The sequence below is a fragment of the Amphibalanus amphitrite genome, unplaced genomic scaffold (assembly GCF_019059575.1).
Source record: "Amphibalanus amphitrite isolate SeventyFive unplaced genomic scaffold, NRLGWU_Aamphi_draft 000865F_arrow, whole genome shotgun sequence".
Taxonomy (NCBI): Eukaryota; Metazoa; Arthropoda; class Thecostraca; order Balanomorpha; family Balanidae; genus Amphibalanus; species Amphibalanus amphitrite.
In genome coordinates, this window is record NW_024882359.1 from 104634 (window position 1) to 127544 (window position 22911).

General features: G+C 48.0%; 1 protein-coding gene across 1 annotated transcript; it reads left to right on the top strand.

Moving 5' to 3' along the window:
* The first annotated feature begins 300 nt into the window (after positions 1-300).
* LOC122367376 (protein gooseberry-like) lies at positions 301-15606 on the top strand. The gene is made up of 6 exons (XM_043340407.1): positions 301-456; positions 9361-9674; positions 10741-10867; positions 13631-13818; positions 14161-14305; positions 15221-15606. The coding sequence occupies exons 1-6, from the start codon at positions 390-392 to the stop codon at positions 15604-15606; spliced, it is 1227 nt and encodes a 408-aa protein (XP_043196342.1). The 5' UTR covers positions 301-389.
* Positions 15607-22911: the final 7305 nt, after the last annotated feature.

Below are 22911 nucleotides of genomic sequence, written 5' to 3' on the forward strand. Positions count from 1 at the left end.
ACACCGCTCCCCGCTGCCGCCGCCGCGCCCCGCCGCTCCCCAACCTCCGGCAAAATGGCCGGGTGGCGCAGCATCCACCCCTTGATCCAGCTCACTGGAATGTTAAACATCCAAATCGCACGAAAATCATTCATACCTTTTATTTTCCTGTCATTTTCCACCGTCATTAGGTCTACCGGAGGCCCCGCCCCTTCGCGCCCGGCCCGCCAATCAGCGGCGAGCGGCCGCCACCAAAGGGACCGCACAGGAGGCGGCGGCGGCGGCGGCGGCGGGGCGGGCGGCCGGCGTGCGCCCGACGGCCGACACTGAGCCGACGACACGGGACATTGCGCGGTGGCAGCGGCGGCCACAGTGACAGCAGCGAGCTGGAGCACCAGGGCAGACACGGGATGGCCGTCTCCGGGTCTCTGGCCATCTCCAACATGAGACCCATCTTCTCTGGATACCCGTTCCAAGGTGAGGGTGCGCAAACAGCGGTGGTGCGGTGGCGGCGGCGGTGGTTGTTGCAGGGGGCGGTAGCGACCGGCCGACCGTGCGCACATGGGCGCTGACTAGCCGATGGACCGTGGTGACCCGGTGCCGCATCGATTAGGACGCGTGGAATGTCGAGGTCAGCGTGGTATTGAACGCCTTCGGAAAACTCTACTAATGTGCCACGAACGTGTTGACAAGTTGTAATTGCAGAAAAGTTGTAAGAGCGTGTTGTGTCTGCGCTTTGCCAATCACGCTCGAGTCGAGACAGAAGGGCTACGGGTCGGGTCGAGGCGAGTCGCCGCGCTGCGTCGCGTCGGGTCGCGTTTGGCCAAGTCAACTCGAAATCAGTCGTGAGTGCTTGAGCGGCGAACCGAATCCAGTCTGGCTGCTTCCATCCAGCTGAGTCTAGCTGGGCGGTTCGATGGTCCTCAGCGCAGCGGGTCCGTTCCAGGAACAGAAACTGACTAATTGCCACCTCCTAATGAGCCCTGAGCGGTGTCGGCGGACACTTGGCACGTGAAGATTGATATACGGCGAGGCGCCGGGGTCGCGGATGGCGACTTCGCCCGTGCATCGCTCATGAATGGCCATTAGACCGTGTATAGCTTAGCTGGATAAGTACCATGAGGACTGAGGAGTGACTCAGGACTACGAGTAAGTCACTGTGTTCGCCAGACATTGGGTGTGACCTGGGCTGGAACCTAGGGATGACCTCTAGGCATGGGGGGCGCTGATGACATCTGATTGAATTATCGGTGGCCTCGCTATGATAATCCAAGATTCTAACTACAATAACAAACGTCGCCAGTTGGTTACCAGCTTTGTTACCATGCTGATAGAGCAGTTGGTTGGCAATATTTGCCCCGCTTTCGTTTGAAAATACCTTAAAGGAAATAGTTCACTTTCACGAAATTATTTTTTTTTGCAACGATTTATTATTTTTTATGTTCAAAATAATCAGCAAAGAAAATAAAACCTTTTTGTAACAAAAGATTTTTTTCTATATTTTGATATAGGAAGAACTTTTCAGTTTCTGTAAGGCACACGCGATCCAGTATGAAAAGAGCATGGGTCCCGAAAATTCTTCAGAAACAGAGAAATTATCGCAGCCACCGGCATTTGGGCGATCTGCTCGATCTGATAATGTTCCCCTGAATGTCCTAATTGATCAGTAGGGGCGTTCCACGACAGATCGACCAAGCCATAACACCCTACCTCTCAGATTTTGATGAAATTGCGTCTATGGGGTTATCCGTACCGTAGATTCATAATCTCTTATTTTTAGCGTTATACTACGAAGGGTTTACGAGTTATAACCAGAAGCATTTTTCAAAATGCCCAGAGTAACCCTCTTTTAAACTCGTATTATCAAAAAATATAGCCAGTAACCTACATTAATATGCATATCATTGGAATCCTCATTGACAGTAGAAAATTATCCAACCAAAATATTTTGAAAATTTTCAAAATCGCAAGATTTTTTGAAATAATGAATTTTTGATTTTCGATTTTCAAAAGGTGGCCATTTAATTTTTGACAAAAATATCATGCCAAAAGATGCCTCTGGATATGGAAATTTAATGTCCAAAAAATAAGAGACATGTTTTGCCTTTAACTTTTTATATAATTTTTTGTTTACGACAATGTTTGTAGTAAAAGGGAACATTTGGTGATGCCTTCCAGAGCCAATCATTCTCCTACCCACATATCCTCGAACTGTTTCATGAAAATTAGAAATAAAAGCCTGGCACTCACACTCACAGACCAGGCATGCGATTATTGAATGATGTTTGCTTCACCTTCGCTGTAGTTTCGAACATTGTTCAGGCAAAAAAAAAGAGCTGAACACTGATATCGGCCGCCTCGCATGTAATTCTGATATGCTTCTAAGCAGCTTGCACTGGTGAAACGTTACACTGGCGGATCCAGGGGGTAGGGCCATGCTCCCCCCAAAGCCCGTTTACCCCCCCCCCCCCCCCCCGCAAAAACCCGAGTTTTAACATTGCGCCTATGGCGGTGCATGGAAAGGAAGGGGCCATTTCGGCCATTTGCCCCCCCCCCCCAAAAAAAAAAAAACGTCCGGCTCGATCTGCCAATGAAACGTTAGGAATTATCAAAATTGCTAATCGGACATTGTGGCCGGACATACCTACACAACTTCCGTTCATAAGAGCCGAGGCTGTGTTAGAGTTAAATGAGGAGAAGGCTCTAGCTAGTAATCGCATGAAGTTCGCTCTGTCCTTGTAATAACGGACTTTCAGTAATTTTGATGAATAAATTTGCCACAAAAAAATTATATGAGTACCAAAATGCGGCATTTGAAGGTAATTGATTGCAATTGCCAGGGGCGTGACCAGGTCAGAGTGGGCGGGGGTGACAAAATTACAAATACTTGAAAACTCGCCGATATTGAATTCTGTTTTCTTGAAACTGGAAGCATCTCTAACGTTTTGAAATTAATGCATTTCGAGGTAGCTAGTGGCTTGGGATGCTCCATGTTTCGCTAACATTCACTTTCATAGTATTTTTATTCCCACCCGGCCGAAGGGGAGGGTTTGATGTGCAGCCCCAACGGTTTTCTCGATATTGTTTGCAGTGGTGTAAGGCTGGAGAGCTGAAAGTTGACATTCCGAATCTGTTGACACCAACAGAACAGGCTCAGGTCAGCTTACTGACATATGACGTCACAAATAAACCTCGGAATAATGCAAAAAGTTGCAGCTTTGCACTGTACTCTCAGTGTAAGGGAACCTTTTGCAGGGGATGACACAAGTAACGGCAGTAACGGCTCTTGAGATTTCACAACATCAATTCCCCTAACTTTCCTAAATTTTCACCCGAAGTCAAGCTGGTCACGTGACTTCACTAATATAAGTCAATGGGAAATATTGAAACATTTGAACTGTTATTTGGATGCCGAAAATGATCCAAGCCCATCTCAAACGCCTGTAATCGTGATTTCATACACTTTTGCGAAGAGCGATTCTTAGGTTTTGCATTGAGGACCTTGCAATGCGCCGTATATGCCGTTACATTGTACGGTCGTGTGAGGTCATCGGTTTTCTTTTTGTCAATGACTGAATGGAATTTATCTAACGAGTCGAATAAGCCACCAGTGAACTCAGGGAACCCTGCTGAACTGAATCATATACTTACAATAGCCGTTTTCACGACGGTTATCTGACACACATTAACTGATATTTGATGGGATTTGGTCAAATTTGGTTCATAGTTGATTCTTAATTGTTTTTAGCTTAGGTTGCGCTAGTTGCTTATTGACCTTATTTATCAAATTATCAGTCGTTACTTTTTACTCAAGCATAAGAATAAAATTACGTTATGAAAATAGCGGTAGTAAAAGATTTGGCTAGATTCGTCAGATATCCGTCGTGAAAACGGCTGAAATGGCGTCATTTGAACAGCTTCTTGACCTCAGCGGTTTTGATGTGGCCTCGACCTGAGGAAAACATCTTAAGCTGACCTCTTCCAAACCAAGTTTTATCATTCCGGCAACCGGTAACCTCTGAGGTCAGGTCAAATGCATTGAGGCAGGGATCCAATTTTCGGTCAATAAATCCCTTAAATGGTCGCAGAACCGTCATTTCGGTATCTGGCAAAATATTTTAGGTCCCGAAACTGGTCAATTGAGATAATACCGACCTACGGCAAAAGTATCTGTCGATTCGACAGCTCATTCTCAGTACATTGATGTCCCTCCCCTCAATGTCGTCATTTTGTTTGGAATCTATTAACGAAAAACTCTCGACTCAATCAGCGTTAGTGGCGTCACAAATGACGTTGCGTCATTATGACGTCATGCAAGGCCCACCAGCAAAACTAAAGCATCGGACCTTGCAAAGAATGCGTGAATTACATACGTTCTCTCCGTAAACTATTGTTTGGCGTTTCGCAATAGTAACATTTTTAAGCATTAGATAGGCTCACTTACGTGACGTCATAGTTCAGTAAAGTGACCTTATATGAAAGTTCATTTGATGTCACAAAATAAATCAACTAGATAACTTGTAATAACTTTCCGGCTTCAGCACTCTATCGCCAATGCGTCCCCAGCAGTGGCGAGAAAACCGTCAAAGGTGATTAGCATTCGCTCCCTCGGCCACAGGGGTTAAACCTCGCTCTCTTGAAAACAATACGCCATTATGACGTTTTTGGATCTTTGGGTCCTAACTTAGCTTTCGTAGGTGTCTTAAGCATCTTTAAAAAGAATTAACAGCGTCGCAATGAGCTCTTGATCACATTTCACCGTACTCCGTTTAGACTGGTTGACAGTTATTGTTATTTTTTTCACTGTACGACGAAATACAATGTTGTATAGCGACCTTTAGGGGAAAAACATGTTTTTAATATTTTCATCATTGAAAGTCAATGCGTTGACAAGACTTTTGCTGCAAAAATAAATTGTAAAAAAAGATGGCCACGTTCTCAAAATTTGATTTTTATAAATCAATTTTATGGTAAAAAATTAAAAGAGCAAAATTTTCAAAAATAATTGATATCACCAAAATCTTTGGTTAATTCTTATTGTGATGATATGCAGTTTTATATGAATCTAATCAGTATTTAGCTAAATATTTGCGGATGAAACTTAGAGTTTTTATGGTAGCCATTAAGTTGCCTGGGGCAATATCTCCCAAAGTATTGGACGAATGAGATTGAAAATGTCACAACACGAATCGCCGGACAAGATAACCCCATAGACGAAATTTCATCAAAATATGAGAGGTAGGGTGTTATTTCGCGATTTTTTTGGTCGATCTGTCGTGGAACGCCCCAGTACGAGAATTTCTCTAGAGTTCTCGTAGATAATTTCTCTAGTTTCTGAAGAATTTTCGGGACCCATGCTCTTTTCATACTGGATGGAAATATATGCAAGGCACACATCCTCAACGCAAGACACCTTTTTCGGAACGAGAAATAGAATATCTTTGCCTAGGGTGATCGTTGGGCTGTAAAAGCTCCTGATTTATGCTCGTCTCAGCCCAAGCTACGGAACTGCTATTCCAGTTCAAAACCCATGTTAAAAAGTGAACTATTTCCTTTAAAGGCGTTCTTATAAAAGTGCTATTAAGTGTTAAGCCTACCGCATATACTACGCAATGCAGGCGAGCGAAGAAGACACATCAGACTTTTTTCGGTCACACCTTATATTGAAACAGCTTACTGCGGATGCGTATTTTAGTAGGTTGCATTGTGACTTCTTAGTTTTTCTCTGGGTCTTTCTTACGTACATAGGCAATGGGCATGAGAATGTGATAAATAACTATTTGCTCCACACAAATCATTCACTTATAATATTATTTTTCACTACTGTGTGGAAGTCGAAGCGAAACGATGAAAGATAACCAGAATAAGGCTAAGAAGAATTTCCTTATAGATGAATTGCCTGCATGATCATTAGTCACCACAACCCTCACATTAAGTTAAATCATAGACGTGCGAATTGGCTATTGGCCGGTCATTGGGTACTTGGGGACTCAGTGAACTGCACATTTATATGCATATTTATTTGCTCATCTAATGTCGACACTGCAATTATCTCTCCTTTGACGAGCATGCACCGCTAATATGCTAATGTTGCATGATCAATGCCCAAATCATGCAGAAAACAGATGCATTGGTGGCCAATATCCAAGACATGAATCAGATGCTGAAAACAACTGGTATGTAGGCATAAGCCCATCGCACACCATTGCACGAAATTCATTTACTCAAATACAAATTTGCTGTACGAACCTGCAAGACATGGATTACTGGACACTGGACAGATATGGAATTGAAGAAATGAAATGTATGATAAGGCGTCCTTTCAGTCATCCATGAACCTATGTAGGCATCAACCTATACCATATAACACCTCAAAAGTTGATTTCATTAGCGCTAAATGACGCCTTTATCTTCCTGACCCTATGAACAGCGATAACCAGCGATACCAACCAGAGCTCCAAACAGCTGGTCAAAAGTTATCGTTGATATCACATTTCATTTCACGAACTTCATCGCAACCCACAAGTTAAGTCCCAAAAGAACATTTGGAAATCCCAAAAATGCAAACATAGGTAATTGTAGGATAAAAAGGTGTGCAGCTAAATGCGAAAGTTAGATGCGTATAACTGCAATTTAAATTGACGGTGGAATGAACAAATCACACAATGCTTTCATATTATTATAGGTAATGCGAGAGAATTTCGACGTTTGGTCTTATTGCATGCTTCTTAAAAGTCATTCATCAAGGAATTTAAAGGGACCCTCCCACCTTAACATTAGTTTTGAGTTGAGATAGCCAAGTTTGCGGCCAGGCTCAGAAACCACCATTTATCCTGGTCGCAACCCCCGCAGCTTTATGGTGTTCAAGAAATTTCTTCCCTTTACTTGCAGGGTGGGACCAGCGTGGTCCCTATCTCTTAACCATTACGGGAATCTGATGACGTCATCAAGCTTTCGAACGTCCGTTAAATGTTTGACTAAAACGTTTTGTAGCACGCGGTGGTATATGATGCTTTGCGCGCAACAAATGCCGCACTTTTAAATAAAGTCGCTAGGAACAGCGGAGATCCCAAAAAGTAAACAAAAGTAAAAGTCTAATATCTTGAAAACCGGTGAATATTTTTCGATGAAATTTGGTAGATATTCGTTTTTGCTCTTTCTGAACCGAGCGACATCACTTTCATGCCAATTCATTAACTTTTTTGAAGGTGGGAGGGTCCCTTTAATTGGAACAGGACCGTCTCATGAACTGAGACACTCTTTGATCATAATAAAGTGTCTGCGTAGGCACGCTTTTCAGCTATCTAACCACGTTTGAAGGACGAGCGCATATGATATGGCATAAGAGCATGGGGAGCACGGATTTTGCCTATATGACAAGGTGATACATGTAGTACGCTAAGGTGGAATGTATGGAGGCTTTATGCTTACATCCATTGTAGAACGACAGAAGAAATGGTGGCAACATAGAAAAATTAATTCTGTGCAAGCCAGTGTTACTATAAAGAATGCCACCAAGTATGACTCGAGCCGCTTGACGGAGCATCTCCAGCAGCTCTAGCCACTCCGTCCAGTCCCCTGCTGTGAGCCAGGAGCACCCGCCCTCCTCCAACTCCCCCTATGTCTAACGTCCAGCAGCGCCGCGCCGGCGCCCTCCGAGATTACACCGCACAACGCGCCAGCTCGGCCGTTATTGTTATCAAATCATTAGCCCGTCTCCTATTACGGCACGCTGCTCAAAACTAATTGAATCCAATTTCATGCGTTTCGTTTTTCAGCTGCCGTTCTGATTGCAGTGTGCAACTGGCGCGGGCTGGTCAGTAGGGCTGAGATGGGCGGTCGGTGGGCTCCGCTGAGGTTCAGGTGCAGCGCGGCGCGATGAAATAGCTCGCCACACGCGCGCTGGCCGTGACGCGGCATTACCGGCGCGACTGGGACAAATCCGGCGGCGGTGGTGGGTAATAATTCGGGTAATTACCGCACGGGCTACCTGATCATTAGACCAGTGCGCCCCGGATTGGTTGCCGACTTATTACACAGTGTCACTCGGTCCTTGGCCGACAGATAACCGGCTACGCGTGTGGCGAGGCGTGAAAAGGATTTGTAGAGAGAAATTATAGTGACCTAGGTGTCAATTGGCTACCCGATGTAAGATAGGTAGTTGATGCACCATATAACAGGTGTAAGTGGAAGCCTTTATAATTGACGAGTTGCGAAATGCGAACTTACACAAGACGGTGACACGGATGTCGTTTGTTTTTCACGCAATACGAAATATGTCGGTATCTTGGCTCCTGAAGCGGCCAGTCCCACAGAGCCCATTCCGTTCAACTTCCAGTGAAGTTGATGGCTGTGGAGTGATGTTGCACCAAGCACTTGCACCCAGCTCATGCCTAAGCTGAAAGTAGACACCGCAAACCGTAAGTATGCGAAGAACGTCTTGGATGAATCCTGAATCCTGGCAATTAACAGAACACCCAATAATGGCTCTAGCGTCTAGTGACAGATGGGAGCTGTGAAGTCAGGTCTCCATCAATATTCCAGGCTCACCTTTGCATTTATTGAAGCCTTTGTTGTTCGTTATTTGGGTCACAAATAATAAATACGACTATACCTACTCTTATATCAATCTTAGAACCCCTGGGAACCACCACCAAAGGCGGACCCATAGCCATTTTCAAAGGAAGGGGCCAAAACCGGTTACATTTTGGCCCTCCATAACGGTTGCGGGCTGTACCGATCATCCCCTTCCCAAATCAAAAGCATCCCGACGAAAGTTTAATCCACCCCAGGGCGGTTGTCCGTAACACATCGATGTGCGTGAGACGTTTTTACGCCCCCTCTCCTCTAACTCCGCATATGGGCCGCCACGTAAAGACACACGCCAAACAGTATTCAAAACAGAGAAAAAAAATCATGAGAATGGTACTCTTGGTATATCAAAGGTCACGACTCCGAACTTCATCAAAGGCCAAATATCCCTGATTTTGACGTAGGTAAGTACTAAGTACATTGGACTGGCGTGGACTGGCTTCGGAAATGAAGTTTCCCATGTATCTGACAGGCATCTATAATCTATACCTATCAACTGTTGTGAATCGCGAAAAAGGGACGAGCTCTAATTGGAAATGGGAAATGACATATTAGCTGCCTCGCTAGGCCTGAGTGTGGCCCGGTTGCACCCCCCTGGATTTGCTAATTCGTACCACCCATGCAAATGTGCAATCATACGGTTAGTTACAGGTGCAGTGTAGTTATAGGCCTTTACGTTTGCGGATCATGGAACTCCTGAAAAAGCGGTCATCGGACGAAAAATCAGAACTTAGGTACCCCGACCAGCCACTACTGCTACTAACCAATCGCCCCCTCTGTCGCTGCCAGGTCAGGGTCGGGTCAACCAGTTGGGCGGTGTGTTCATCAACGGACGACCGCTGCCCAACCACATCCGTCTGAAGATCGTCGAGATGGCGTCAGCAGGAGTGCGACCCTGCATGATCTCCCGGCAGCTGCGCGTCAGCCACGGATGCGTCTCGAAAATCCTGAACCGTTACCAGGAAACGGGCAGCATCCGGCCTGGCGTGATCGGTGGATCCAAGCCGCGCGTCGCCACGCCCGAGATCGAGAACAAGATCGAGGAGTATAAGAAGGAGAACCCGGGCGTCTTCAGCTGGGAGATCCGAGACCGGCTCATCAAGGTAAGTTACGTCTGGGGTTCGGTGAGATGGGTGAGATCGGTAAAGATGGTTCAAGGATTATCAGGTGCAACTCGCGCTACCCTTGATCGCCACGACAGGTTGACAAATGGTATTACGAGAGTTAGACTTGGCTTGGGGCATTCAGGGCATCTGTCGTCAATGTTCAGGTTCTTTAGGTTTTACTGATAAAAAGATTCAGCCTAAATCTTTTGTAAATGCTTCCTGTGGAATGTGGGGAGAGGGGGACAGTTTGGGCAGAAACAAATTGTATGTTTTCGTCTTAAAACCAGCAGCTCTTTGTTCCAGCCATCATGCTCAGTGATCATTGATCACTAGCATTCACATCACAGTTCCATCGAACCCCTGCAGCTCAGCACACTCACCTGTTCTCTTCTCTCCTCGCTGTCCGTTAGCCGTCGGTGGGAACGCGAGGTCGTGCGGAACACCTCTCCCCAGTGACACCAACGCCCACGCGAAGTCCACCGCGCCGCCATTATCGCCGCCACGGACCGGCCGTTACATGGACCCTCTCTGGCTCAGCAGACCCGTAGAAAAGGGAACGTCACGCCGGCGGGCCATCGGCGCTTAACGACAGACCGGCCGACTGTCTGAAGCCGATGCACTCGGGTTTATTTGTTGGGGGATGTTTGATGATATTGACAGGTTTATGTGGCCGCAGGGAAGCTTGTTCTCCGAATGGTCGGGCTCTCTGACTGATCTGGGCCTTAGTTTAGGACGGTTTGTGCAACTAATTAGGGTCTTGCTACGACACATGAAGTTCCGTTTCTCCGGGTTACTGGCCTACACCCTGTTTGAAGACGGTCTGTTTGGCTGCATTATCGCGTTTCTTTATTAAAAATTAAACGGATTAATCCGTGCGTGACTGACCTGTGCCCTGTTTCAGGACGGTCTGTGCGACCAGTTAGGGTCCTGCTAGGACTCAGAAGGTTTGCGCCCTATGTGACTGACCTGTGCCCTGTTCCAGGACGGTCTGTGCGACCAGTTAGGGTCCTGCTGGGACTCAGAAGGTTTGCGCCCTATGTGACTGACCTGTGTCCTGTTCCAGGACGGTCTGTGCGACCGCAACTCGGCGCCCTCCGTCAGCTCCATATCGCGGATCCTGCGCGGAGGACCGGCAGGAGATGAGCTCAGGAAGGACCACAGCATCGACGGTATCCTCGGAGAATCGGCAGGTGGGTCGGCCATCGGATTTGAGTTGGACTTGAAATATTTTCGTTTACCGAGCCCTCTTGGATATACGAGTATGTGATTTGGTCACAAATGCAGTTGTGAAGCCCACTGCCAACAGCTTCTGGTAATGGCTTCTGGTCAATACGGCATGACAGAATTCATCCATGATTCTGCGCTTAAAAAGCTTGTAACGCTCCATACATAAGCTGCATTTAATTAAATTCGACGAAGATGATGACGGATTTACATTTATTTGCCCTGCTTTTTTTCTAATCTTTGAGTAAGAAGCATGACATAATTTTCCCGGTATTGAACGTTCGCAGTACTTCTTATGTATGCAATGAATGCACACTCAGCTGACAGTTCCGACAACTGGCGGTATTGCCGTTACTCTGTGACCCCGTGAGTCGCGTACGGAGCCCGTGGCGCAGCTCGCGGCCTCTGCGGCGGGCCGTAAAGCTCCGTTCACACGGCGCCGCCGATCCGCTCTGTCGCGCCCGTCGCCAGCTGCTCACACAAAGCCGCGGCTAACAAGACAGCCGCGCCGCCGCCGCCGCCGTAAACAATACGACGCGCCCGACTTGCAGCCGGTGCGCCGCCGCTCGTCGCCGGCAATCTCGGCTCATCACGTGACCTGTGCGGTCGGCGCTGCGGGCCGGGGCACGTGGCGGCGGCGGTGGCCATCCCCAGTCTGGTCATGTGCGCCGGCAGTTTGTAACAGCGCTCCCCGCTGCTCCACCGATGTCGAGAGGCCGGACCGCCGTGCGCGCGCACACCGGATATTAATTACGTCGGCGTGCTGCGGCGCGGCGCGGCGGCCGCGGCGCGGGCGGCGCTGGTGGCGCGCGCGCGGCAAAAAGCGCCGGTCGTGGCCGGCCGCCGGCGCGGAGAGGTGTAATCTAATTAGGTGCCTGGGTGGCGGCCGACTTCTGAACGGGCGGCGGCTGATTTTTCACATTCCTGGCAGCCTCCTGGCGAGCATTCCTCGAAGTCCAGCCAGGTGTGCGGTGTGAGGTCCGACCGACCGCAGCTCGCCGGGATAGATGGTCAGGCGCCCGCCACCGGGAGGGCTTATTCAGTTCTGATCGCCGCTCTGTGGGTGAACGGCCACACTACAGCTCTGTCTCAGTGTAGAAGCCAGGCCTGGCCAGACCCACGGCCTGAAGAACAGAAGGTTACCGATTCAGAGGCGTCACGAACGTATGTCAGTGTTTGCGAAGATAAAAATGCCTAATAAAGACACAAACCAAGTTAAGAAATCATTGCTTTTGTGTTTTCTAAATGAATGGCCCAAGATCAGCCGCCTAAATCTCACGGGAACCAGCCAGGCTACGTCAGTCAGGCTACGTCATAATGAAATCGACTCACTTAGCGGAACCATAGTTTGCACTTTGCCTTTCAGAGTTTCCAGTTTAAGCCAAGTCTGACAGTGGTTTTCAAACGCTCCACCCTTTAGCAGCAAAAAGCCGAACCCAGCTCTTTGCAGCGATTTGCAGCGCCGCACTCTCTAAACGGTGCAATACATCATACGAATACTGTACAAAGCCGACGGTGAACAATGGCTCCCAGCGAAATATGAGCTCCGAACAGAGGGGTTGATGAGTGGGAAGGGACCGGTGAATGGTGGCTGGTCGAGCGTCCCGCTCCAGACTGGGATGTCGGGTGCAGGGGTGCGCGATGCTGCCATGCTGGTGGAACGGGGGACGGGCCCGGAGGACTGACTATAGGAGGGTGGAGCGAACGGCCATTTTGGAATCAATGCAGGTCACGAGCCATTTAGTTCAGTTGACACGGACCACAGCGTATATTTGGATGGCTGATTGATCAGCAGTTATGATCAAAGACGCTCTGCTTCTTTGACAATTGTGTTATTTCGTAAACTGATTTATGACATTGAAATGGAAGAGAACCGCTGGAACTCGACACTACGGTGATTATTTTCACAGATGAAAAGTGTCGAATGTCTTTTTTCTGCTGTCGAGTAGAAATCATACACCGATGTTATACAGCAATGCAGTTATGCACGCAGCTCGCGGACCCCTCCGGCCTCCCCCTCCTCCCGGCCCTCCCACCGCCCCCTCGGCGCGTCGGCCGCCTGCCGCCGACGGGAGCTCCCATAAATCTGTGTGTCTCAGGAGGGGGTCGGCGGGGCGAGCCCGGCGGCCGCGCGGTCCGGTTAATGCCACTGCGCGGACCCCACGCACGCCGCGGCGATCCTTCACTCGGCGACGACAGCCGCACAATGTTAATTGCCACGATTTAAAATGTAATTGAGTGCCGGCAGAGCTAGGTGGCTGGACCGCCGGTCCGCGCAGGCTATTTGTCTGCGAGTGACCGCGCCGGGGTTTCGGTTTCTTCCGACTGGCTGCAGTTCGGTTGGGCTGTCATTCCGGTGCAATTAGTGGTGTTTGAACAGCTCGGATTCATTACACACGGCTCATTGGCCGTGAGAAGGGGAAGGAGCGGCGGCCTGGAACGTGCACGCGCCGGACAGACGCCGTCGGTCGTCGAACCGGGGTCAAGTGACAAGGTGCAAACAGACTGACAGGCTGTCATCGAATAAAAAAGAGCAGGGAGCTAGCCGCCGAGCGCAGCCGATGCATCGCATCTAAACTTTTGGATAACGCTGGTGGCCCTCCTTCAGTGGTGACCCATCTCCTGGCCTACGCGACTGTAACATACCCCAGGTGACTGTAACCCACACCTCTCCCAGCTGATCGTTACCTCTCCCTCCGATAACCGCCGCCGACCCATTCTCTCCCCAGGTGACTGCAGTGACACGGAGAGTGAGCCGGGTCTGACTCTGAAGAGAAAACAGCGCCGATCGCGAACCACCTTCACCTCAGAACAGGTCGAGACGCTGGAGAAGAGCTTTGAGAAGACCCAGTACCCGGACGTCTACACACGCGAGGAGCTGGCCCAGAAGACCAAACTCAGCGAGGCCAGGGTCCAGGTAGGGTAACACAGTAAAAGATGTCTCAGAGGAGGTTTTGTGGTGAAACGGTTTGGCTAAAACGTCCCGCTAACAAAGTGACTTAAGGTTATTTATGCTACAATTATTATTTCGCTTGCGTTGATTTTAATGGCTTGTGTAAAGCGGTTGCTTTTTACTTAGCGCCTACTACTTATTCGACTTTTACTTAACCCATGCAGTTCGTAACTACTTAGCCCTAGTCCCTACCAAAACTGACATGAACGAACGTAAACCAAGGTAATTTCAAACGCTGGCATACCGTACAATAATCCTTGACCAGTCGGCTGAGCTGATGCACCTAATGCTCTACCCCGTTTCCAGGTGTGGTTCAGTAACCGGCGGGCCCGCTGGAGGAAGCAGATGGGTAACCAGCAGAGCGGCTCGTTCGGCTCCCTGGCCTTCCCCGTGTCCTACACGGGCGGACAGTACGGCGGACTGGCGGACACCGGCGGACAGCACGGACACGGTGAGGGGGATAGGGCATAGAGATCTTATAATATGGGATAGGGTTGGGGAAGAGAGAGAGAGAGAGAGAGAGAGAGAGAGAGAGAGAGAGAGAGAGAGAGAGAGAGAGAGAGAGAGAGAGAGAGAGAGAAAGAGAGAGAGAGATAAAGAGAGAGAGGGAAGAGGAGTAGAGGGACATGAGACGTGTTAAACGAAAGGAGACAAGTCACGGATTGAAAGAAATATGAAATTATGACATTGACATCGAGATGAATCTGGATGCTGGACGGAGCATTCAATGCCACCACTCTGGTCACTTGAATAGCTTGTGAGGAGGGAGGGTGGGGAAGGCGATAGGACAGATAAGTGTCCACACAGCACCATCTCACAGCGGGGTGCCCCCTCAATGGAGACTCCCGGCCAGACGTTTACGAGACGCTGAGAGGCGTAAACGTCGCCGCCGCGCTGCTGGCGAAACAGCTTTTGTTTGATCGTAGAACACTTTGCAGAGACACCCAGGAGCAGAGACCTTACTTTCTTTAGTTTCAACCTTTGCGGTACAATTTTATGTTATTTACAGAACAGTATGCTGACATTACCAAATACGATTGGAGCGTTACAAGAGGCGAGAAGCGTAATAACTGGTTTGGCGGTGTCAGAAATATTTGCACGGCACTGAATGTCTGTTGTCGGCAAACCAAGAACATTTTTTCGCGTTTTGGTTGTGTCCTGTCTAAAACGAGCCTTATTTTTTGGTAAGTATTTTTTTTAATTTTGTGCCCAGTTCTAAGAACCAAAATGTGTTGAAAGTGACAGCTCACTGCAATCCCTGAAGTTCTGCAGCCGTTCGCCGCTCCGGTCCCTCTCCGCCCTGTCCCTCCCACCCCGCGCCGCCACCCTCAGCCCTCAGCCCTGACCCAGCCCGCCCTGTCCGCAGACCCGTCGGCCTGGAGCCGGTCGGCGGCCGCCGGGTACGGGCCGTCACTCCTGCAGCAGCAGTCGTGCTCCAGTGGCTTCCAGGCCTTCCCGGAGGCGGCTGCGGCCATGCCCAGCCTTCAGACCCAGGCGGCGCTGCAGACCCAGATGGCCAGCCTGCTGGGGTCTGCAGGAGGCACTGGAGCTGCTGTAGCAGCCACGGCCGGCTACGGCGTCCAACAGGGCACCGCGCAGGTGAGGAGATCGGAAGATCGGAGAGATAGGCAGGTCAGGGCACAGTTTAAGATCTTTAGGGCACGAGAGAAGCGATCGGGTGAGTGCCTGGGCTCAAATAACGGATCGTGCAGATCTTTTCGACGCTGCTATGGGCTGCTGAAAGCATGCTAACAAAGTCCCTGCGTCTTGTTCCAGCAGTCATCGGCGGCAGCGGCGGCCGGCTGGAACTTCCACAGCAAGGAGACAACCACGACGGCCCAGACGGTGGGGGCCAACACCAACCCCGCGGCGGCCGCCTGGAGCCACTCCTTCGGCGCTGCCGACAACTACAAGTGAGTGCAGATCACGGGGATCATCTCAGACAGTCATCATTATCAATGGGCAGATTATCTACAACTGCACGCTGAATTGCGAAATGGTATGTTTCTATGTTTTGTTGCTACCAGAAAGTGATAAGCTGGATTGCAGATGGAATTCAATGTCGTATCGCTAGGTCAGTTAGAGGCCCACTCAGGCCTTTGCCATTTTTTTTTTGTTAAGGTAGAAATGAGTTAATTGATACGTTGCATGCAGCTAACTTGCATCCAATTCATGATCTTTTTTCTTTCAGCGTGGGTACCGGCAGCGAGTTCCTGATGTCGCCGCACTACGGCGGACAGTTTCCCGCGAACGGCTACAACCACCACCAACAGCTAAAGCAGCGAGGGCTCGGACTCTTCTGAACGGCTGCGACTTATACAGCTATTCACCAATTATCATCACACAGTGATTCTGTGGAGTCAGAACGGACAGATCCAGCCGTGAAGTGAGACGGCTGTCACAAGTGTGTGCTGACAGACCGCTCGACTATATTGCATTCTGGCGAGCAGCGGTGATTTATCTGCCCGTGCGCAGCTCATCCCAGCTGTCGAAGGGTTCCACGGTCTCTATCGAAACCCTTTAGTGTTAACCTTGCCTTTCAGTATTATGCCTTGCTGCCCAAAATCTCGGATTGTATTGTATGTATGCTGACATATCGACTCGTGTGTGATTGCGTACACTCCCATAGACATTGGTGAGACGTCCGTCTGTTTTTGTGTTATTTGATGCATTGATTCATTGTGCGCTATTATTTTGTTGGAGTGCCATATCTTTCTATATGTCGGGCACTGACTCTCCGGCAGAAGTCCACCTATAAAGGTTCCCGACAAGTTTGGTTGCTTCTTTTTGCTGCATGCACTTTATAAAGGCGCATGGAAAAAATAAAGCCGACATCTTTCAATACGATGCGTATCAAAAGGTCGGCTTAAGGCCTGGCTACACTATGCGTTTTCTTCGTGCGTTTTTTGCGTGTTTGCGTGTTTTGCGTGATATCGTTCTAGAAAAAAAAGAAGGATATTACGTTTTTGTGATGTTTTTTACCTTAAATTTTAGTTACATAAGAATTATATTAGCTTTTGTATATAACCAAAGTAAAAATTATATAGTTTATAACTTTTTCCTAGAACGATATTACGCAAACACGCAAACCTGCAAAAACGCACGCAGAAAACGCATAGTGTAGCCAGGCCTTTATCGTATTTATTCCCACCATTATGCAGATATATCTGGTCAACTATTATAAGCGCGGCGTGATCTGGCTTTGTGCAGCTGTGCTATGGCCAACTGATGTGCCAATTATGGTGTATGAAATCGTCATTTAAGTGTATATGTCTATTTTGCATTAGAGTTGTGACGTGCATTGCGAGTTTCAAGGCGTGCTGCTTCCTATGTGTCCCAGTTGAAATATTTTCACCACGCATCTAAACTAGCGAAATTTCATGACTTTTCGGCAGGTACTGTTTGACTAATCGTTTTAACAATCCTCATTTCCTGCTTGTTAACAGACTGTAGGTTACATAACATGACTTGAGCTTGAGGTGACCACTGACCATTGTATGCCGTGCATTGTTTTTTTTTTTCTTTGCGTTATTGCATAGTAGGTACGAGTATTGGAAGTGATAGTTGCCTTTTGCGGTTCCTTGGAAATCAATAAAGGTAAAAACAACATAGGTATGTGAATCTTATCTGGAAAGAGATGAGCTGGGGACATTGAAAGTGGGGAGTCACAAAAGCACAGGTGCGGTCTCTGTTCTTTTCTATTCTATATCCGCTTGTCGACCAATGATTTATGCCCTTTTCCGCTATCTTATCGTAAACAAATGAGAGCGACCAAAAGCTGGTTTCTACGCAATAACACTGATTTAGCTATGATTTATGGTACGCACCTACTGCTAATCCACATTAGTTATCTAGCAATTACATAATGGATACCTGTCTTTCGTCATTTTGGACATAAGTTGTTTAATGTTTACACTTCCGCCCTCCAATACATAAGGTCACTGATGAATTAATGCAAACGGATAGCTAATAATTTCTTATTATACAGTAGCAGTACAGGCTGTCTCAAAAGTTCGTTTACACATTTCCCATGTCAATAAAGCATATAAGAACCGGCCAAAAATCTAAGGTTTTGGTGTCCGTGTGTACACTAGACAAATATGCATGCTTTGACAACTGATTCGGAAGGTTGGAAACCAAACCCTTTGCTGTACCTATCTCCAAAAATATTTGCCCATACCGATTTTCGTCACTCCGTCAGCTGCCGGAGGCTGATAAAAGGTTACCAGCTTTCAAGCTCTTGTAGGGGAATCCCCTGCAGTTTCTGCGTCGGATTTAGGTTTGACGAGCTCCCCGGCAACATCCGCTTCTCCTTGAAAGCCGACAGCTTGCATCGACACCATCCGTGAGTATTTTGCAGGTCTTCTCTGGCGCTAACTCCTTCATGAATGACTGGCGCCGACTTCCCAAGCACCATTTTCCTTTTCAAAACAACCCCATTCCTGAACAAATGGGAAGTGCCAGGGGCAAATTTTTCGCTGCATATCGTAGCAGAATGTGTCGGCCATCTGTTTCTTAGACACATTTTGCAAATTTTGCAAATCCCGAACGCTCGTCATTCCCAATGCCAAGACCTTCGCTGGGTTCCGGAGTGTTTTCCTCAGGAGAGGTTCTGCTTTGTAAACGGCCAACACCTGTCCATCGTGCGGTTTTGTCCGGATTTTGTGTGTAAAAGAAAGCTATTTGCTCCAGATCTGCCTCTTGAAACTTCGTTAGATATAACTTTACATTAATTGACACTTTTGGAGGGTCATTTGTCCTCGGCATTGACGATTTTCGCATTATTTTCCCTCAAAATTTAGCGTTATAGATATTATAAACAATTTTAAATGATATTTTGTCTTTATTTTATGATGACCTGCAATTTTTGAAACTGGGTAACCTCTGTCTGTGAGCTTCTAGTCAGTTTTCAATAGTTAGGACTGCATTTTCAGCTTCTTTCCGGAGCACGAGTCTGCTGCGGTACAAGGGTCGTTCAAAGCGCTGTTATTCTCGCATGGTTTTGTCCTTCAAAAATTTTAGCCACCGTTTTTATTAGATGACCATCATGTTGTACTCATCCTCGCCGACACTTTGCCATGTGTCATTTCCGACCTAACCATTCCCATTACTCGTGAAGCAGAGAGTTTCTCAGCCGACCCGAGTATGCGACCTCCATTTTCATGCCTGATCCATGGTCAGAGGTGAACCCTTTTTGTGAGCTCATGAAGGGTCGAATGCGCTTGAAAACAATGAAGCTGCTTGAGGAAGGTTGTCACCAATGCCCATGCAAAATTTCGACTGTTAATTTCTTGTTGATTCAGAATTATTGACAAAAAAAAGCATGGCTGGTACCTGTAAACCAACTTTTGAGACACCCTGTAGTACGTAGTAGCAGCAATACCTAAAAACACGCAAATTTGACATATTCACGTAGCAATGTATAAAACTATATGAAACTTGCTTATTCGCAAATATCTCTATATCTCTGGCGTGCTGAATCATTAAAATATGAGAGAAACTCTTATCCCGCACCGTAGACAGTGTTTGCCATTGCTTCAGGTGCAAAGAGAGAAAATTATCAGATGTCCTTTAATTGATTTTTTAAACGTCCGAACGATTAACAAACTGTTAAACGTCTAGTAGACATTTGGTCTAGTCTGAATAATGTCGTATTTTTTATATAAAATATACTTATTACCTTTAAGCGCCCGAAACATATCGGTGGTAAGGGATAAAATTATTAAACCGCTCGTAGGTAGAAAAATCTTTTAAACGTCTCGCCTATCGGCTCGAGGTTTAAAAGAATTGTTCTACCTACTCGCGGTTTAATATATAGTAAATGAATGTCTCTACCTATCACATATAGTCTGACTCGCTACATAACGCATACGAACTCACAAATGTCCTTCTTTGAGGAGAGAACGAGAAAAGCGAGGAAGGAAAACCGATATAAATGACCGTATTTGCGGGGGATTAGGAAGAATTCACAACCCATGGGAGGGAAAGGGAGGGTAGCACAACGCGGTACCAGCGCTACAAGTCACCTCAGCCGGGGAGTCGCCATTCAGCGGAACGATTACAAACCGCAGCCAGTTTTTTGCCCGTGAGGATGCACAAAAGGGGCAGATATTTTAACGGAACTGAAGAAGTAGAACGTCTTTAAATTGAGCGTATGAAATGAATGGAGTGGATGTGGGACACAGTGGCCAGACATGTATCATATTTAGTGACTTGCGTGTGTTGGAGTCAGATTCAGTTCACAAAAAAGTCCAAAACGTGTTTCCATTGATGGGCAAGGAATAGCCGGATGTCTCAAAGCAAGCATTCATGGACACAATACAAATTGTGTTGTGTTGGGATTATAAAGGCTCAGTGGCATAATGCGTTCAAAGTTCAATTCCGCACCCAAGCGAAAGGATTATCTGGTAACTGATGACGTTATATTGAACAGAATCCCATCCCCCGCTGACTTCCGACGCTGTATAAAGCCGAGGTAGGGGGAAGACGGTGCCTTTCCGTGCCAGGGTAATATACGGCTGGTCTGGGGCGGCCACCAGTTTCCAGCCGTTGCCACCAGACGGCAGCAGCTCCTCATTCCCCGGTGCCGCCAGCGAGCGACGGGCCGCCCGTGGGCCGTGAGGCCACCGATACACATATGGTCCCGTAGATGTCCAGTGAGGCCCAAGTTCAATATCCAAAACCAGGGGGTCTAGACTTTTGGGCATCTGCAGTGCACATTAATTTTGGTATGTACAAACATTTTGGTATGTGTACGTTTATGTACCTACTTCAGATATGATGACTTGATAATGCATGAAGATAAATGATTGAATGTAAACAGGATATGACATATTTGTAGTGAAATAGACGACATTTCGCTCACATGTTCTGGTTGGTGTTAGGGCTACCATCGGCCCTCAGAATGTAGGGACAATCGGCTATTTCACGGACGTTTATCGCTGACCACTGCGCTGATCAGATCGCGATCGAGTCAGTCAATTTATTGCGATATATTTCGTCTATCAGACCGAGCGCCCATGTAGCGCCCATTGTCTATCGCCGCGAGCAGTACGGGAGCCTCATTAGGTACTTCTTTTGGTGCATACCTGAATTTTATGAGTTGTTACGTTTCGTCCGTTAACACACGACCTGTAGGTGCTTTTCCCCCTCTCATTTTCTTGCGATGTCTGTTTAAGCTTGCCATGTCTGTTAAAGTATAATAGCAATAGCCAAACTTGAAAGCTACATACAGTCCGTTCTCGCGTAACACTAACACAAGTTGACAAGCAATCCAGGTCATGAACATTGGCGGATCTGCAGAAAGGCGATCTTGGCCGCTGCGAGGCAAAGGCATACCCCCAAAAAAGTTTCTCCAATTTCCATAACTCCCTGGATTTCGATTCCTTGCGCACTGCTGAGCAGTTTAAAAAACTTTTCTTCATAAAAGTTGTTTTGTTTTCTTTTTATTCTAAAAACGCAGAATTTTGTCGACTTTGGGTGCCTCGGAGGGCATTAGCCCCACATCCCCCCCCCCCTGGATCCGCCAGTGGACACGAAAGGTCGACCCAAAATGACACAAAGGTGTCTGTCGTTTTAGATGCATTGGATTCACGGTGCAGGATGCATTTTCTGGATAGCGTTTTTTTCTCTCTCTTTTGGTGGGGAGAAAGCTTGGTATCATTAGTGCATACCCCTTAGGTACTTTACGTTATAGAGTACGTACCCATTCAGTTCCTTATATTAAATTCATAAATCATCGTTTATCATGGCATGTTATTAGGTATCGTTTACTGTGTAGAGATAAATAATCGAATTGAATGCTTAATGTTTATGCTTAGGCCGAAATTATTGAAAATTATGTTGTTTTTATTATACCTAAGGAACATTAGGTCTGTGTGTTGCTCTCAGCTAAAAAGACTTGGGAAGGAATATGTAACTGTTCTGTTCAGACGCTACAAATCGATGCATTTTACACCATCTACTCGTGAGCTGAATTGATATAAGGCTAAACACCGCGTTTTCTTATAAAAGACCCGGGTCTTCATCCATCCCACATTTCCTCTTCCCATTTGTGGACCAAATTGGGTGAGACGTCTAGCGTCCTTTTTATCGGCCAAATTACAAATCACCCCGTTTAGCGCACCGATGCCCTTGAGCTGCGTCACACCACTCTGAAAGTATCACACCACCAGTTCTAACACGCCCTGAAAGGGAAGGTGCGGCTGTCTCTGCCCGCGGTCGCTGTTTACAAAGCCCTACAGGATCCAATCGACGTGCCGCTGTTGTACGCCTGTGTCGTAGACCCGAAAAAAGGCATCGGAAGCGTCGTCCCACACAGCGGCGGACGCTCTCCTTTCCCGGGTGTCTCCTCCTTTCGCTCTGAATTTTTGTCATTCTGCGGCGGCGCGTTTGACGCTTTGTGCTCCTTTGATGCGCCCTGAATGGCGGCACACCACAACTGTAGCGGTCCGCGTCTGGGAGGCGGCGCGCGCGACACCGTCGGATCAGTGGCACCGCCGCCGCCGCGCCTCAATGAGCTGCCGGCCGGGCCACCCCGATAGTGTCCCGCAGGGCTCTGCGCTGGCGCCACCGCGATTGTACGCCGCCCAGCCGCCGCCCAGATGTTTACAACAATTTGACAAATGAAGCAGGGCATAATTTGCTGCGCCGAGATAAATGATCAGGCCGCCTGTCCTGTTGCGGCCGGTTTGTTGGTAAATAGTGCTGGCCCATCGCGGGGTTCTTCAAAAAGGCATTCCCGGCGCGCGGCGATCACGGCGCGATTGAGCGTCGGTTTGGGATCGGAGCGCTGATGTCGCGCCACAATGGCCGCAGAAGAGCCGCCGGTGACGGATGGCGCGCAGACGGCGATCGGCCGACCTGGCGGTGTCGCGCGGCGCCCATGGAGACCCGGCCGGGGAGCGCCAGATTGCGCTGTGGGATCTATTAGTCGCTCGTGTGCCCGTGCGTCCGTCGGATTCCACAGATGCCGGTGTGACTGGATGAAAACGGTGAGCACAAAAATGCCAGTTTTATTTCTATTCTGGAGGTGTGAGAAGGATGACTGTGGAATCT

Bases quoted from the DNA above. Each gene is read 5' to 3' on its own strand.
- LOC122367376 (XM_043340407.1), top strand. From the start codon at position 390: ATGGCCGTCTCCGGGTCTCTGGCCATCTCCAACATGAGACCCATCTTC. The intron at 9,675-10,740 runs GTAAGTTACGTC...GTCCTGTTCCAG, and splicing joins TCCGAGACCGGCTCATCAAG to GACGGTCTGTGCGACCGCAA. The intron at 10,868-13,630 runs GTGGGTCGGCCA...TTCTCTCCCCAG, and splicing joins TATCCTCGGAGAATCGGCAG to GTGACTGCAGTGACACGGAG.